Source organism: Monodelphis domestica, chromosome 1 (genome assembly GCF_027887165.1).
Source record: "Monodelphis domestica isolate mMonDom1 chromosome 1, mMonDom1.pri, whole genome shotgun sequence".
Taxonomy (NCBI): domain Eukaryota; kingdom Metazoa; phylum Chordata; class Mammalia; order Didelphimorphia; family Didelphidae; genus Monodelphis; species Monodelphis domestica.
The window spans coordinates 335,178,968-335,195,645 of record NC_077227.1 but is presented as its reverse complement, the minus strand read 5'-3'; the positions used below and the strand labels follow the sequence as shown (position 1 = coordinate 335,195,645).

At 37.6% G+C, this 16,678-nt stretch overlaps 1 protein-coding gene across 3 annotated transcripts in view; it reads right to left on the bottom strand.

Annotated features, from left to right (window-relative positions):
• Positions 1 to 6,398: 6,398 nt before the first annotated feature.
• The window catches only part of LOC100024653 (thyroxine-binding globulin-like), a 30,004-nt gene continuing 19,724 nt past the window's right edge, over positions 6,399 to 16,678 (bottom strand). For all 3 annotated transcript variants that reach the window (XM_001375816.4, XM_007473637.3, XM_056811324.1), the window contains exons 3-5: positions 13,319 to 13,592; positions 11,205 to 11,352; positions 6,399 to 9,203 (exon numbers count right to left, since the gene is read on the bottom strand). In XM_001375816.4, coding sequence (XP_001375853.2) covers positions 9,000 to 9,203; positions 11,205 to 11,352; positions 13,319 to 13,592 — 626 coding nt within the window. In that variant the 3' untranslated portion in view covers positions 6,399 to 8,999. The remainder of the gene's footprint in view (positions 9,204 to 11,204; positions 11,353 to 13,318; positions 13,593 to 16,678) is intronic.

Sequence of the window (16,678 nt, the reverse complement as noted above, 5' to 3'; positions counted from 1 at the left end):
TATATAAATCTGGGAGTTATGAATGTAAACTTAATAATTGAATCCATTAGGAGTAATGAAGCCCTAATATATAGATATAGATATATAGATATATTAATGCCCAAAATAGACCTCAGGCTAAACTGTCTTCTTTGACTCAGGCATGCTTAGAACTTTCCCTCCTTTGGCCCTCTGACTCTGGCTGTATACCAGTTGGATGTAGAAGCCAGCATTACTTCTTAAATGTAGATACATGTCTATCTTTAATGAATTATTGGGCTTATCTAAATATGAGAGTTGTGATTCCAAGAGAGGTTTATCATGACAGAGATCATGACAGATTTCTGGAATCCTCTAAAAACTTTCTTGTAGGAAAGTCACAGTGGGGTTAAACACAGAGATTTGGGGCCAACCAGACTGTGTTTTCCATGATGTTTGGTCACTGTAATTCTATTCCCTGTTAATTTCTATATGGATATATTTGCCTTTTAGGATTTTTGTAAGTGCAAAAGTACTCTCCACAAGAGTAAATGCTTTGGCAATGGTTGCTAGTGAACTTATACATGTATATATAGCTACTTTAGCAAATTGAGACCTTCCCTCCTCCCCTTAATATTAAAATCTTTGTGAAGTTTCAAAAAAAAAAAGAAAAAGAAAAACAGTTATTGTCATGATGCTATTCCCTGCTTGAGAAAGTCTGACAAGGTACATTCTTGTCATCTTGAGACCTGATATCCCCATACTCCCTTAGGTTCTGACCAAGACCAAGTCTCACTAGGTTGGTTGGTTGTTATCCTTCAGACATGAAGACCAAAATGACATCACTGCGTGATGTCTTTTGACTCATGCATAAATTAGATATAAGTGAAGCAGAGCTGCAAAGTTGCCTTTTCTAAAGTCACCAAGATCCAGTGGCAAAACAAAAGTCAAAATAACTGGTGATGATTTGGGATATAGTGGATGGTCTTGGTTTCTTTGATATCTAACCAAGTTCTCAATTCTGCACTGTACCTGTTTCTGCCACTTTCATGACCATTGGAACAAATTGTTCTCATTGATGTCTTCCACTGGAGGAAGTTTTTACATCCTTGAGGTAGACATCCCTTTAACTCACTGATGGGATTGAGGTTTGTTGATTACCTTCAAAAGAAGATGTGAACTAAGAATGGACAGTCCTGGGGAAAATGTCTACTGTGATTGTTAGATGTGAAAATTTAGGGGAGGTGACATAAGAGAAATTTCTTTTTAAAAGGAGCTCTCTGAACTCAGTTCAAAGAGTTCACCATGTGAACTTCTTTTGTTATCACCTTCTCTGATTACATTATATCTTCTGAGTATTTCACATCTTTTTGCTAACTTTGCCCTTTGTAAGTTGCTTGACCTTTTAGGTGTATGGGGTGTTCAGAGAGGGGTAGTATCTCTGGTATGGAGGGCTTGTCGTGCCCTCCTAGGGCAGCTCTCCAGCCTCTGACCCTCACCTGACACCCAGCTCTCACTTGTGGCTCCCAGTAGCTGCTAGCATGAGGCAGCAGCCACACCCCGGGCAAAGACTTCCACAGGCCGACTAAATCTTGTGAGAGTAGCCGACCCCTGGTGAACCAGGGCTTTGCTCACCCAGCATGTGAAGACTGCTTCAGCTGAACAGATGGAAGAAACCAATAAGAAGGTTCAACGGCTGAGAGGGCGATGCAGCAAAGCACTGTGGAGTGCTTAGGGCATGGTGGAGCACAAAAGACAACATGGCCACCCAATGCAGCTGAGGAAGTCTCCAGATGTAATAATTTTTCATGCCAATGGATCCAGGCTTCCAACGCCGAGAGAGTGGGACTGTCTCTGTGCATCGACTTTTCCACTTAAATCTCCTTCATGCACAAGTATCTTTGTGCAATGCATAAAGATAATCATCATTCTCGGCTTCTGAGAGACTACTACTACGATTACCTTCAACCTGGTTTAACCTGCCTATCAAGACAGTTTACTGAGGTGTAGCTGCTGCACATGCTACAGCTTCTTGAAGCCACACTTGAGATATGGGTAGCAGATAGAGGTTAAAGAAGAAAAGCAATCCTGAAAATGACTCAGCAAGTCTTCATACAAGAAGTACTAGTCTTCCCCAAACAACCTATACATTACTCCTACTTGGTGGAATGAATATAGAAAGCATTGACTATGAAATAGAACAAGTACATTCAAAGCTAAGTGAAGGCCAGGTCTAGAAAGGTGGGTAAGCTATATGCTTAGGCCAACCTACTAGAGAAGAGATACCTGAAGCTAACACATTGCTCATGCTACTATGGACTTGAGGAGCTTCATTGTTCAAACTTCTAGTAGATATAGAGGTCTGGTTTACTGATGGATCCTCTTGAATGAATGAATAAATATGTCTCAATATGAAATTGGCGCAATTCATGGTAATATTCAGTCAGTTCAATGGACAAGGCTATGAGCAATGCTTTTTTTCCCTCAAATCGAACAATGAAAAGAAGATATTCATTTATTCTGACTTGTGGGCCATGTTCAATGGCTTTGTCATTTGGTTTTGTCAATGGCAGTAAAAAAACTGGAAAATCAAGTCCAACTCAATATTGAGATCATTCCTGTGGGTTTGCATAATAACTAAATGAAAAAAGGATAGCTATATTCCGTTCTGGTATCTGCCCACTGAAGGTGACCCTTCTCCAAGTAATCCAAATGAAATGACAAAAATTGCCTGAGGAGCACAAAGGATCCATGCATAAACCATCCATAGGAATTAACACACTATACAGGATTGGGCTCACCAGAGAGTATTCCATTCTATTATCTTGGTATCCAAGAAGTTTTGAAAGAAGTAAGAGTTAGTTGTACTTCCTGACTACTCTATCACCAGGTTGAAAGGGGACTCCTAGGGAAAATCCTCTGGGAGATAAGGCTAGCTAGATCTTAGCAAGTGAATTATTTAGGATCCATTCCACATTATATCTTGATAGTAGTAGATACTCTTTCAGAGTATTCAGTGGCGATACCTGTTGAACACTCTGAGGCAAAGGCTACAATCTCAGTCTTTAAAAATAATATATCCACTTTGCTTTGGCTATCATGATTATATTTTCCAGTGAAAAGAGAGGGACATTTTCTGCAGCCCAGACTTAACGACTTAATAGTAGGCCTGAAATCAGGGGATAAGATATGTTTCCTACACTTCATATGATCCTCATGCAGCAAACATTGTGGATTGATTGAACAGATACTTGAAACAAATTCTGTGCTCCAGTGTTAGCAGGCAATCCCTTTCTGACTGGAGAGACTACTTGGCTATAATTCTACTCTTTGAACACTTCCATTCTTTACATGAATGAGTTTCTATTATCTTGGTTGTTCGGTGACCCAATTATCGGGGGTAGAGGAAAGGGGGTCACTAGGTTACACTTAGTAGTACATAACCTAATGACTAGACACCCAGACTCAACCTCTTTTTTTCTGCCTAGGCCACATCCAGCAGGATGATGGATAATTTACTCATTAGACTTCACCAGTCAGGATGGAACTGATACCAAGATGAATATATTGATCTCTGTTAGTATCATGTCCTGATAGTCTAGCTAACATTCCAGTCATCTCTTACATTGAATCTGCCTAAATCCCACTTACTTTCCCTGGAATAGACAACCTACAGCTGAAGGCACCTATTTGGAACATATAATTAGTCAGAACAGTGATCACAGAAGTAGTGGGAAAGAAGGAGTAATCCTGGGGAAACCAGCAGGTGTTAATAAAAGAATCCTTACTATATTGTTAGATCAGGGGAGTGAGGAAACACTGAATCCTGCCCACTGGCTGATAGGAAAGAAAGTGTCTAGAATTAGAAGGAAGAATGTGGGCTGGTGAGGAGAACCCTAGACTCTGGCCTGTAACCTTTTTGTCAATATTTCCACAGGTAACTCTGGACACTTTATGGGAACTAGCTGATGGGAAATACTGCAACACATCAAGGGAAATCAGGAAATATTCCTCCAGATTCACCCCTGCATAAACTTTTTATTTTGGGGGGTGATCCTAATCTTCCTAAGGAAAATTGGATGACAAAAAAGCTAAAATACTTTGCAGAGCCTGGATGGACAAATCTTTTACCTGGCCAAAGTATGGATCCTTTGACTTCAACATCTTAAAAGATTTGAAGTTAGCCATTAAAAACAAATATTCCAAAGAATGTATATACTGGTTCTTGTGGGCATATCATGTTGATAAATTAACTATCCCCTCCAGTGAGGAAACCATTATTTCTTTGGAACCAGACCATTCTGATTTAACTCCTTCAGTTCCTCCTTCTGAACCCTTGATTAGATCTAGCAAGAAACATACCCTATCATCCCACCTGAACCGTGAGAAGGTTTCTCCTTCTTCTCACACAAACCAGGACTTGGACCATTTAGCATCTCTCCCTGTCAGACCTCACTCATCCCCCACTCCTCCCATCTATTTTCCTCCCAATATATCTCTCTACCCTCACTTACCATACTCATACCCTCGAGAGTTTCCTCCTTCTCACTTCCCAGTCCCCACCCATCTTCCCTATCCATACTTGAACCCTCCCTATCATTACTCTTTTGGCCATCCTTTCCCCCTACTCTCATTCCCCTGACCAATCTCACTCCTCTCGACCTCACCCATTCTACTATAACTCCTCTCCTCCTGACCCTCAGCCCCACCCCATTCCTCTCCACCCTGCCCCTAGTCCCACCCCATTTCCTCTCCTCCCAGTCTTATCCCTTCTTCTCCCCAACTCACAACCCCACTCCTGATCTTTTTGCCCTGCCTCCCCCTCCCTTTCCATTTAACCACTCCCCCTTCCCCTACTAGCCTCAATACAACCCACTCCATTGAAATCCAGAAAACAGGCCAAGACATAGTAAACATTAGACATCCACCTTTCTCTCCACAGGACATTGAGAGATTCAAAGAAAAATTCCTTCTTTTGAAAATGAACCCATGGTGGTCATAAATAAGGTTGAAAGAATTTTCCACACATATAATCCCATGTAGATTGATGTGGAAGATTTGCTTCAGGCCTTGCTAATGGAAAGGCAAAGAAATAAAATTCTTTCTCTTGTTAATCAGGCCCAGGGAGAGGGAATAACTTGTTGACCAACTGAAGATCCCAAATGGAACCCAAATTCAGAGCAAGATTACTTACACCTATGTCAGGCTAGAAATGCATTACTAAAAGCAATGAGAGGTTGTTCTGATAGGCCTGGTATGTGAACTAAATTTGAAAATCTAAAGCAGGAAGATAATGAAAACCCCTGCCATTTTTGAATAAGTTTATTGAGCTGAGAGGTAGGTATATGGAACTGGATATTTCTTGGGAAAGAGATATTAGTCAAATCAGAATATAATTTGTGATAAAGTTGTAAGGTAGTTAAGAATTATTTTATGATGAGCTGTTCAAACTGGCCTAATATTGACCTCGAAGAATTAAAAAGCATGGCAGTTTATACTTTTGAGGGACATAAAGAAAAGGAGAAAAAGAATACTGATTTAATGGAAACATTAAGGAAGGAAATAAAGGAATTAACTGAAATAGTTGGAAAGGCAAAGCAGAGAGAAGTCACATCTCCCTTACAAGAATCCACAAAACAACTACTAACATGTTATTTTCTGTGGAAAGGTGGATCATGTAATTATGAATTGTAAGAAGAGAAATCAGGAATATAGGAATAGAAGCTTCAAGAATAATGACGAAAATGTGAGGAATAGTAATTCGAATGAGGCAAATCAAAACTCACATCCAAACATCTGTACTCTGTGAGAAACCCTCTCAGTATGAGGGACCCCAGAGGTGTGGATGAAGGAATTTAGATGAATGATGGTACTCGGGAGGGGAAGGGACCTCAAAGAATCTGGAGATGAATTTTAAGCCTTTTCAGACACCATTGCCTTATTGATGTTTACTATTTAAGTTTGTTCCCCTCCCCATAATGAAGAAGTCTTTGTAACACAATGCTAAATACAAGATGTATGTAATTTACTGTTAACCACTTCATAAGTTATCAAAATTGAAATATTCTGTTGTACTATCTTTATCTGTACCTCCCCTATGATTGGACTAAATAACTTATCACTGTAAAAGTCCTTAAACATCTTGCAAAAATCCTTTTCCTAGCAAAACCATAAGTCCTTAGGGATGCTGAGTTTGTCATCAGATCAATCAAGGTCACATATTGCCTAAACTCCATCAAACTAGATACAACCTGTATCAGTAACCTTTGGAGAATTTAAAGAGCTAAAAATCTCAATTGATTTTAATGGGTCTTCTGAAATGAATTTTAGATATCTGGGAGCACCACTAACTTTGACTGATCATTTATCTGCCTCTGAGTTGTTTGTACAAGGGGTAAGGGTCCATTTGTAATTAAGTAAAGTGCAATAGTACTGTTGTGTTTTCCCATCTCTGCATTTATTGAAAATGTAATAGATGACACATCTGAAGTGATTTTCACTTTTTAGACCTTGGTTCCACATGAAAATGAGTGGGACATATTGGATACAGTTCTGTTACACTGTTACAGTCTCATACCAAAAGGGAGGGATGTGCCCAAGTGTCTTAGTTACCCTGAGATGGGTTATAATCTCATTTGGGAGGTGGGAATGATTTTTCCTGTGAAGCCTAGTAGTCTTGAAATGAGTTTATTATAATTGTAATTCTTCAGCTTATTCCCTACCATTCCACCAGAATAATCTAGATTCTTGGTGATAGTTTTAGACCCAAAAGGTTTTCATCAACAGTATAGAGGTTTTTGTGGTTTCTCTGCCACATTTTGGAATGATGGTAATGATAGACTTTGTTAAAAATATCTCAGTCAAGGTTAAAAGATTGGTTAGATCTGGAGAACTTGTGACAAATATCCATGAATTCATAGGTTTTTGAATGTCATACAGCAAGTGACTATAAAAACTCATGTGAATCCTAATGATAGTGGGTTTGTTTGCTATTGTCATAAATGGGTTCTTATAATTTTGAGGATTTTGGTACTTCTTAGAATATGTATTAGTTGTTGTACTACTGTTTTTAAAAGGCTTTTACCTGGTAAAAAAATGTACACTCCTACTGTGGATTCTGGCCAAGTTAAAAGGGAAGTAAATCTCATTTTTGAATGAGCAGCCTTGGTCTTGTGCTTCTGCTTGACTAACACATTGTCACATGGAATGTGAATGATGAAATTATGATTTTTTATTATTTTTTCTTTATATTTGCAATAGGATATTTGATTTTTTTCTTCTTTTTTCCTATCCTTGGTAGTACTTGAAGTACATGGAATCAATATTAATGTTTCTGACTTGAATGATAAGTTTACAGTATCTATTAGCCCTAGTAACTATGCATACCCAAAAGCTTTAGACTATGGAAACCTGCCATTTATTGATAAATGTTATGGGACTGTGATTAATGATTGTGTCTGATTTCAGGAGAAGGGAACAAAAGAGCCACTATACAGTGCCAAGTAGCACAAGGTCAAGAAAGGACTAAACCAATCCAGGTAGGATTGTTGAACTTCTATGCCAACATGAAAGGATTTGAACCTAGTGTGAGACTCAAGGTTGTGATGCTTGAAATATGTTAAGATGCAGGACTCCTCATACCATACTCCTTGTGAAATATTCTCAGTCAAGTACTGAAGTTTGGCTATCATCCTGGTTCCCCCTATCCCTAACAGTGAAGGTAAAATCAGACCAGGGAATTATTTTTCCCATTTGCTGGTGAAACCTATTCCCTTCTCTCTTATAGTTTGGCAAATTTTGTAGTCCTGGTTGCCAATTGGCAAAGTGCTATATTGCTGCAATTATCCTACAGACTTGTGGGAAATAAACAACTTTACTTGGGCCTTGCTAATAATTCAAGGAGCTGTTTCAGGCTTATTTTTTTACTCAGAATTTTATACACATAAGATTTTTATTTTTATTATTTTTGTACTTATTATTTTTATACAGAATTTAATTTTTGCTCTTTTATTTGGGTTTTTTTGGGGGTTGCTTTTCTTTTGAAAATTGTTTCATATACCTCATAACTCAGCCATGTATCCTGGAGTGATTCTGGTGTTGGTCAACACCCTCCTCAGGGGGGCCAGAATTTTGTTATTATCCTAAAATCCAAGATTTAAAATCTTTTGGAGAAATTTCAGGAAAAGAAAATTGCCAACATCCTGAATCAAGAAAGTTGATTCTTTTGGAGAAGGCGCTGTAAAGATGCCTGAAGAACTTACATACTGTTTCAATGAACTTTGGGATATAATGAGCTGGACTGAAGGGGGTTGAAAATACTTATTCTTAATGTAAACTCTTATGCCAAAGGGGACTGTCCCCAATTGACATTTTTTCAATACATCTATCAATCAGTTTTTGTATTTTTCTTCTCATATTTCCCTCTTATCTCTAACTATTGCAGCTTCCTCTTAGAAAGTACAATATTGTATGTACTTTTAGCTAGAAGATCTTTAGCGATATAAGATAGTTATGTGTAAATGGTCCACTGGGGAGACTAGTCTCCCAAAGGATCACCGGGGGATTGTGTGGAGGGAAGTTCATCCCTTCCCCCTCTTGCATTGCTGACCCATTTTGTCAACATTCTTTACATTCCAGTGCTGCATCAGTGAATGTAAATAAAAGGGCATGGGTGGAACCCATGTGGGTCTTTGGCACAGAACTTTGGCTGGAGGAGGCAGGTGAGTGAGAGAGATTTTTTCCAGGAGGGGGCTGCACGTGGTCAAACTTAGAGTAAGGAAAAAGACTTTAAATTTATTCTTATCTACTCAAGTGATTATTAATAAGTTTTATGGAAAATAAGAACTGAGAGGTATTAATTTTAAATATGAGAGTCAGACATGATTGAAATGACACAACACCAAAAATGCTATCTATGTGTGAGATGATACTTTTTCATCTAGACTTTCTTGCCTCTATACACATCAGTCCCTTTAGTTCATTGTATATATTTATTTTCCACTTCAATAATGATAGGTAGTTCACCAGTAGTAGTTACACAGCTATGAATCCATTGGCTTCATCACTTTTCCTAGAAAGAGAATGCCTCGGGTCATTTTATCCAAAATTAGCATCAGAAAGGGCTTATTGAAGACAATCAAAGCACCATCATCACCGAAAGCTGACCGAAATTCTATCCTTATCTCTGTGGTGGCTGCAGCTTCAGTTCCCTTTTCTCCAACTTCTAACACAGCTTTATGAAACACCTATCAAGGAAAGGCAAATATTACAATGTCAGTTTAATTACAGCTCCCCTCCCACTTCCCCATGTCCCCACCAAACAGCAATATCCAATGAAGAGGTTCCTCAATCTTACAAATAAGCTAAACATTGGAATAAAGTAAGGATATAAAGAGAATACTGGAATTTGAATCAGAGGATCTGAGTAGTTTAGAACTATAAGGGTCCATAGAGGTCACTGAGTTCAAATTTCTCATTTTATAGACAAAACAAGGCATAGAAAGGTTAAATGACTTGCTCAGGGTCACATAGCTAGGATTTATTAAGTATGTAAACCTGGATTTAGACTTAGCTCTTCCTGCTTGCAAGTTGACTGTCTATCCCCATCTGCACAATTTTGCTTCAGTTTACATCTCCGTTTTGCTCAACTGTGTGAACTGTAGTGAACAACTTCCCCTGTATGGGCCTTAGTCATCTCATCATGTATAATGAGGTGATGGGGCTAGATGATCTCTAAAGTCCCACCTAAGTCTGGATTCTAAGAAAAATCCTGAATATAGAACAAAGGGCATGGCTAAGAGTGAGTGAATTTTTAATAGATCATAGAGTTTAGAAAAATGTGGGAATTTAGAGGGTATTTATTTTAGTCTTTTTCATTTTATAAATGGGAAAACAAATAATAAAATTCGAGTAAATGGAGAAAGAAAGAAGTTTTCTCATTTTCTCATGCTAAAGATCACCTGGATAGAAGCCCTGTTCAGAAACTTCATAAATTGTCCAGACATTTGCTAGAAGTTTCTCAATCAAAAGCAGAGATGCTAATAACATCTTGTCTAGGTGTTTTTTTCTTTCTTTTCAAGGTAGAGAAACCAAATGTAGGGAGAAAAATCTGTTTTGCATCTGTTTCTCACTAAGAGGGAGAAACTGATTGCTGGGGTGGAAATGATGGGAAATCTGGGGAGAAGTAACAATATTATCTTAGAGTCTCTGCTAGAAGAGAACTAAATCTAGATATTGTCTGATATGAGAAAATAAATTTCAAAGGGCTCAGAGAATAATAGAATAGGAGCCTAGGGACAAAAATATACTTCATGGTAAATAAGCTCAGGAGAGATGAAAGATGCTAAAGAATGACCCTTTGAGGACAAAGGAAAATATCTCTTGGTTATGCTGGTTTAAGCATTTATTTTGTGAGTATTATTGGGACTAGATGGCCACTGAGATCCTTTCCAACTCTCAAATTCTCTGATTCTGTTAAACCAAGACTTATGTAAGTGATTGACCTAAAGTTATAGTACAAGTAATAAGTAGCAGTCAGGATTCAGATTCAAATTCTGATTCCAAATGCTATTTTCTTTTTAATACACTCAGAACTCCCTCCCCCCATATAAATACAGACATAGATATAGATATAAAAGATTGAAATACTGAGAAGCCCCCTTTTCTAAATAGCTTCCAGCCTGTCAATATTTTTTCTACAAGTCTCTAAAACTGAACAAAATGGTCCATGGGTATTCTTTTGAGCTAAGAGATCAATAGGACTAAAATCTCTCTATTCTGGACATTAGTCTTCTATTAGTGCAAAGTGAGATTGAGTTAGCTTTCTTATCACCTTGTTATACTATTAGTACTTGTTGGTTTGCAGCCAGTCCTGTGCTGGTAACTGTTAAAAACCAGCTCTCCAAAACCCCCCAAATGTACACATAACATATATTTAGCTTTAATCTGCATTCTCAACATTTTCTTTAAGTTGAGAAATCAACAAAATAATAAATAAGGTGCAATTTTTAGTGTTGGTAAATTTCCAAGATATAAATACTCCAATTGAAAATTTAAGTTGGCTCTTTTGGGCGAGTTAAAGCTGACTTAGCATATACCTGCCCAATAAAACCTCCATGGTCTTTTTTATAGGAACTATTAACAGTCTAGCCATACCTTGCCCATCTTAGGCTAATAGAATTGATTTTTAATATAGAAAACTTTGTTATTCCTATGAAAATCAATCTATTATAAATTAGTCAGCTCACATTTGAAATCTTCAGTTTGTAATGCTCTGAGACACCAGAAAAATCTGCCTTGTCAGTGAAAGCATCTTGAATTCCCATTCTTGGAAGGATGGTGTCCAGCTTGTATGAGGCAGAAATGGAAAATTTTGGAACATAGAGATTCACTTGCCTATAGAAGAGAGAGAAACAGAGATCAGCTCTCCAATCTCACAGGATCTCCTATCCTAACCCAGACTCCTGATGTTGGGACTCTTACTAGAGGAAGTGAGATTTCTACTATTGGGAATAACAGATGTGTGCACAGATGCTAAGCAGATCTCCTTGCTCAGATAAATCCCTTTTTGATTTAGAGATGCCAAAGATGGGAAATTTGGGAAAGGACAGTGTGGGGCAGGGCAGAGTGGAGAGGGAAGGGGTACATTAAATGACCAATGGTCTCTCTATTCTTTATCACTCCATAGTAAAGAAGCAGTAGGGGGCAAGCTAGGTGTAATTGGTAACATGCAAAATGGAGGATACTTTGTTCTCTGGCTTTTATGATAGGCTAAATAGGCAGATGACAGAGTTTTGGAAATGACCAACATGTGAATTTGTTAACTTGACTATCTATATTGTTTTTAACAAACAAATAAAATTTAATGATAAGCCCATAAACTTGTTCTTGCTCTTGATGAGGTTCCAATGAGTTTTTGAAGGTTCTGACATGTTTCCACAAACTCATCCCTCTCTTCTTCCTAACCTTATTCTTTCTTTAAATATTCAACATTGATATAACACTTTAAAGAATGCTTTCTAGTTTACAAAGCATCTTCCCATCCATGATTTCATTTGATCCTCATAATATTCCCAAGAATCAAGAAGGGAAGAGATGATTGTCTCCATTTGATAAAGGGACCTCACATTGTCTGTGGAATTCCTATTTATTCCTGAAGGTCCAGCTCAAGTGCTACTTCCTTCATGAGATGTTTCACATTTTCTCCAACAGGAAATACTTCTCCTGACTCAGATCTTACAAAATTCTTTATTGATATTTTCTGTGTTATTTTGTTTTCTGGTTCTTTCATATATCATAGATTCTGATTTGACTATAAGCTACTTGAGAATAAGTTAATAAAAAGCATGTTTATTAAAAACTATGTGGCAAATGCTGTACTGAGTGCTAGGGAGAGCTTATATTCCAATAGAAGACAGTACATTTGAGGAATGGTGACTAGTAGGAGTGCTTAAAGACACATTGTGTTTTAGCTACTCTTTGAAACTCTCCCAGAGATGCATTAGAGTCATACTGTTTCGGTGTGGAAGTCATGCATAATTGCAAACACTGAGTAAGAGTGCCTACTTGGGGCAAGACTCTATTGTAGGCATTTAGGGATAGAAAAATGAAAGAAATTGTATATTCCTTGACTTAAAAAAATGACAGTCTATGGGACAATTGGTGTCTCAGTGGATTGAGAGCCAATAGATATGAGAGGTCCTAGGTTCAAATCTGACCTCAGACACTTCCTGGCTCTGTGACCCTAGTCAAGTTACTTAAACATAATTGACTAGCCCTTACTACACTCTGATACCTTGGAACCAATACACACTACTGATTCTAAGATAGAAGGTAAAGTTAAAAAATGAAATGACAATCTAATAGGTAGATGAAAAATAAATGAATAACTAAAACAAAATCTAGAATTTAAAAAATACAGATCAAATAGAAGGGGACAGAATGTGGTTTGAACTCAAGTCCTTGGATTCTAAATCCATCTGAAGGAGATAATCTGATACTTCTTTTAGGGTTGTGTTTATTATGTTCCTTCCTCCTGGGAAAAAAGTAACATATATCTAAAGGGATCTTAGATGACATAAAGCACTCTCATTTTACAAATGAGGTGACTTTGGCTTTCTCAGGGTCACTGAGCTAGTAAATGCCAAAGGCAGAACTAGAACCCAAGTCTCCCCAAAATCTGTTTAGGATTGAAAGCTGGGGTTGATTTATGTGATTAAATCAGCCAATGTGATTCTAGACTGGTCTGACCAGAATAGAAAGCATGAACCCTCAGGCACTTAGTTTTCACCTCCCAGAGTGTGTCTCATCTAGTACTGGAATCTAGATCCTAATGGGAACTGCTCCATCCTTAGGAGGTTACCCTTTCTGGAGCAAGTGGTTCCATCTCCTCAGAGTTGTTGACATTAGAGTGTCCTCAAGTGGCTTCATCTGACCTTCATCAGGAAGGACAAAAATAGCCAGTGCATTTTGACTGTAGTCCATCTGAAGTACGGTGCAGTTCAGCATCCTGTCCACGAAGTAAAAATGTTCTTCATTTTGGTGCATGTAGGAAACTTTCACCACATCTGACTGACTGACATAAAAGTCACCATTTTGTTTGGTTTCCAGAGGATCAAAAGGTTTCTCCCATTTGGCTTAAAGAAGCAAGAAAAGAGATCATTATATTTCTGGGGAAGGAGAGTTATAGCTCAGCAATAACCCAATCAGGGAAAATTAGAGCCAAGAAAAGATATTAGATAATCAAATTATAACTACTCATTTCTATAAGGGCTTTAAAGATTTCCAAGTACTTTATTTACAAAGACTCTGTGGGGGATGGGACATGTATTATTATCCTAGAAAACTGATCCATAGTTAGGAAATGAAAGAAGTCAGATTAATTGAACTATAGGATGTTAAAATTGGAAGAGAATTTAATGATAATCTCATAGTCCTGGTCTTAGAGGGGAAATTGTAACATTCCTTGTTCCCCACTACCATTATTCAGCAATATATCCTGTGAAATTCAATTCAACTTGTTCATTCTTATCTCCAAATCAAAGTACTAGTGGCAATTATTTATCATCGGTCAGGTCATTTTCCATTTTTTCTCATGAAGTTCAAGACATATCTCTGCAGTTCCGTTTTCTATCATTCTACATCCCTATTTATCATTACAGCAGCCAAACTGCTGAAAAAATTTGTCTCCATCTATTGCCATCTCTTTCTCACTCCTCAACCTTCTGCAATCTGATTTCTGACCTCAAATTAAACTACTCCCTACAAATTTACCAATAGTCTTTTAACTACTTAATCTGAGAGTCTTTTCTTGGTTTTCTGCTTTCTTGATCTCTCTATATTACTGATAGTATTGAATCCCTCCTCCTGGGTGTTCTCTGTTTTTTTTTTATGACATCTTGGTTTTCTTCCTTCTCTGATTGTTCTTCTTTGTTTCTTTTGCAAGATCTTCATCCATAACATGCTCTATGACAGTGAGTGTGCTCTAAGGCTATGTTCTGGGCTGTCCTTCCTCTATAAACATACTGTCTAGCGTGGTAACCTTATCAGCTGTCACCAATTAATTTATCTCCTCTATGCAGATGACTCCTGAATCTATATATCCAATCAACCAGCAAGCATTTATTAAGTATCTAACTTCGCATCAGATATGGTTCTAGATGTTGGTACTACAAGTACTAAAAAGAAAATTATTTATATCCCAAGAAGCTTGTATTGAAGAAAGATAATATATAAATAGTTATGTAGAGAATGTATATACACATAAATATTAGACTATATTTTATACATATGTATGTAGCAAATTAATATAAGGAAGCTAGTGAAGAAAGCTATTATCTCAAGTTTGAGTCTTTTTTCCTGTGTGCATTTGTGTGAATGATTTATTATATTGTTCAGAAAAACTATTTTACTGTTTAAGGCCAACCTTATGTGAATGTCTGTACTGAAAATGTCACCTGTCCCCAGTAACTCTCTAGGAATGCTGGAAATGGCAAAAAGGAATTTGAAGTCTTGGATCCATCCAAAGCATTCTTGTTTTGGTTTTCCACATCCATGTCTTCTTTTGAGTTTCCCTATGATCCCTAAAATTTTATGGAATGTTTACATTTTTGCATATCTATTTTAATCTACTTTGCTTTCACATTACCTTCTCAACAAAATTGCTAAACTACTGATACCCTTGTCTAAATCCTATATAACATAAACTTTCCAAAGCCTGGATGAGAGGGAGCTGCAGCTCCTTTCTGACTCAGTCCCCTTTAACAAATGACCTAATGAATTTCTTTTTAAAATGATTTCAGATTTTGTGGCTTGTTCTCATGAACAACCCTCATGAGCTCTAATCAGACATCTCCAATTGCCTATTGGGTATTTCATACTGGATGTCCCATAGGTGTGCTAGACTCAACATGCCCAAAATTGAACTCATCATATTTTCCCTCAATCTCACTCCTCTTCAGAACTTCTCCAGTTATGCTAGAGTCTCCAACATACTTCTAGTTACTTGGGTTCAAAATCTGAGTACTGCCTTTGACTCTTCCTTATGTTGCATATCTAATCAGTTGCCAAATCTCATAATTTCTAACTCTATGCCATGTCTCTTATCTCTCTCTCTCTACTCACCTGTTGACCACTGTACATTAATTCAAGTCCTTACTTCACTTCACCTAGACTACTGCTTCTAAGATGGTTTTTCTGCCCCAAGTCTCTCCCTACTCTCATCTATCATTCTCATAGCTATACAATATGTTATCAAACATTAGATAGACTTGGTTTATATAAATTCATTTATTTGTCCCTTATTAGAATTATTCAGAGCAATTGTTCCTATCTTCTCCTCAGAACACCTGTTCCATCACCGTCTCCTCCCCTCAACATGGATTTTGCTTTATACTTCATTGAAAAAATTGAAACCCTCTACTATGACCTTTACCTTTTTCTCCATTCTCTCTTTCTTTGTTCTCATCTCAGTGAATTAGATTAACCTTCCCTTTGCCAGTCCGTCCTAACCCCTCTCCTCATATCTTTGGTTCTTTTCCTTCTTTTCTCCTTTAGTGGCTTGACCATTATAATCCTCTCTATTTCTATAATCTTCAACCTTTCCTTATTTATTGGTCTCTTCCCAGTCACCTACAAACATAACTTGATTTCCTCCATCCTTAAAAAAAGCAAGCTGAAACCCTTCACTTAATCCTTTAACCTTTTGAACTCAGTTCCTATACCTCTCTTTCCTTTCATAACACAAATGCTTAGAAACAGCTGTTTCTACACATTGATTGCAATCTTTCACTTCTCAGCCTTTGCTAAATTCTTTTGATCTGTTTTCTTTCATCACTATTTGAATGAAATTATTCTTTTGGGGGTAGTGAGATGACTCAGTGGATAGAGAGCCAGGCCTGAAGAATGGAGGTCCTAGGCTCAATCTGATATCAGATACTTCCAAATTATGTGACCCTGGGCAAGTCACTTGCCCACTTGTACAGAACAGTTTCTGATTCTAAGGCCTAGAACCGCAATGGCCTAGCCCTTACCCTTCTTCTGGTTTGGCACAGATACTTAATATTGATTCTAAGATAAAAGATGAGGGTTTTTAAAAAAAGAAATCTCACTCTCAAGGATACTCTTGTTCTTTGTGCTGATAATCTAATTGCGTCTTCCCAGTCCTCATCTTTTTTTTTTACCTGTTTGCAGAATCTGACCATTGACAACTTCCTTCTTTTAT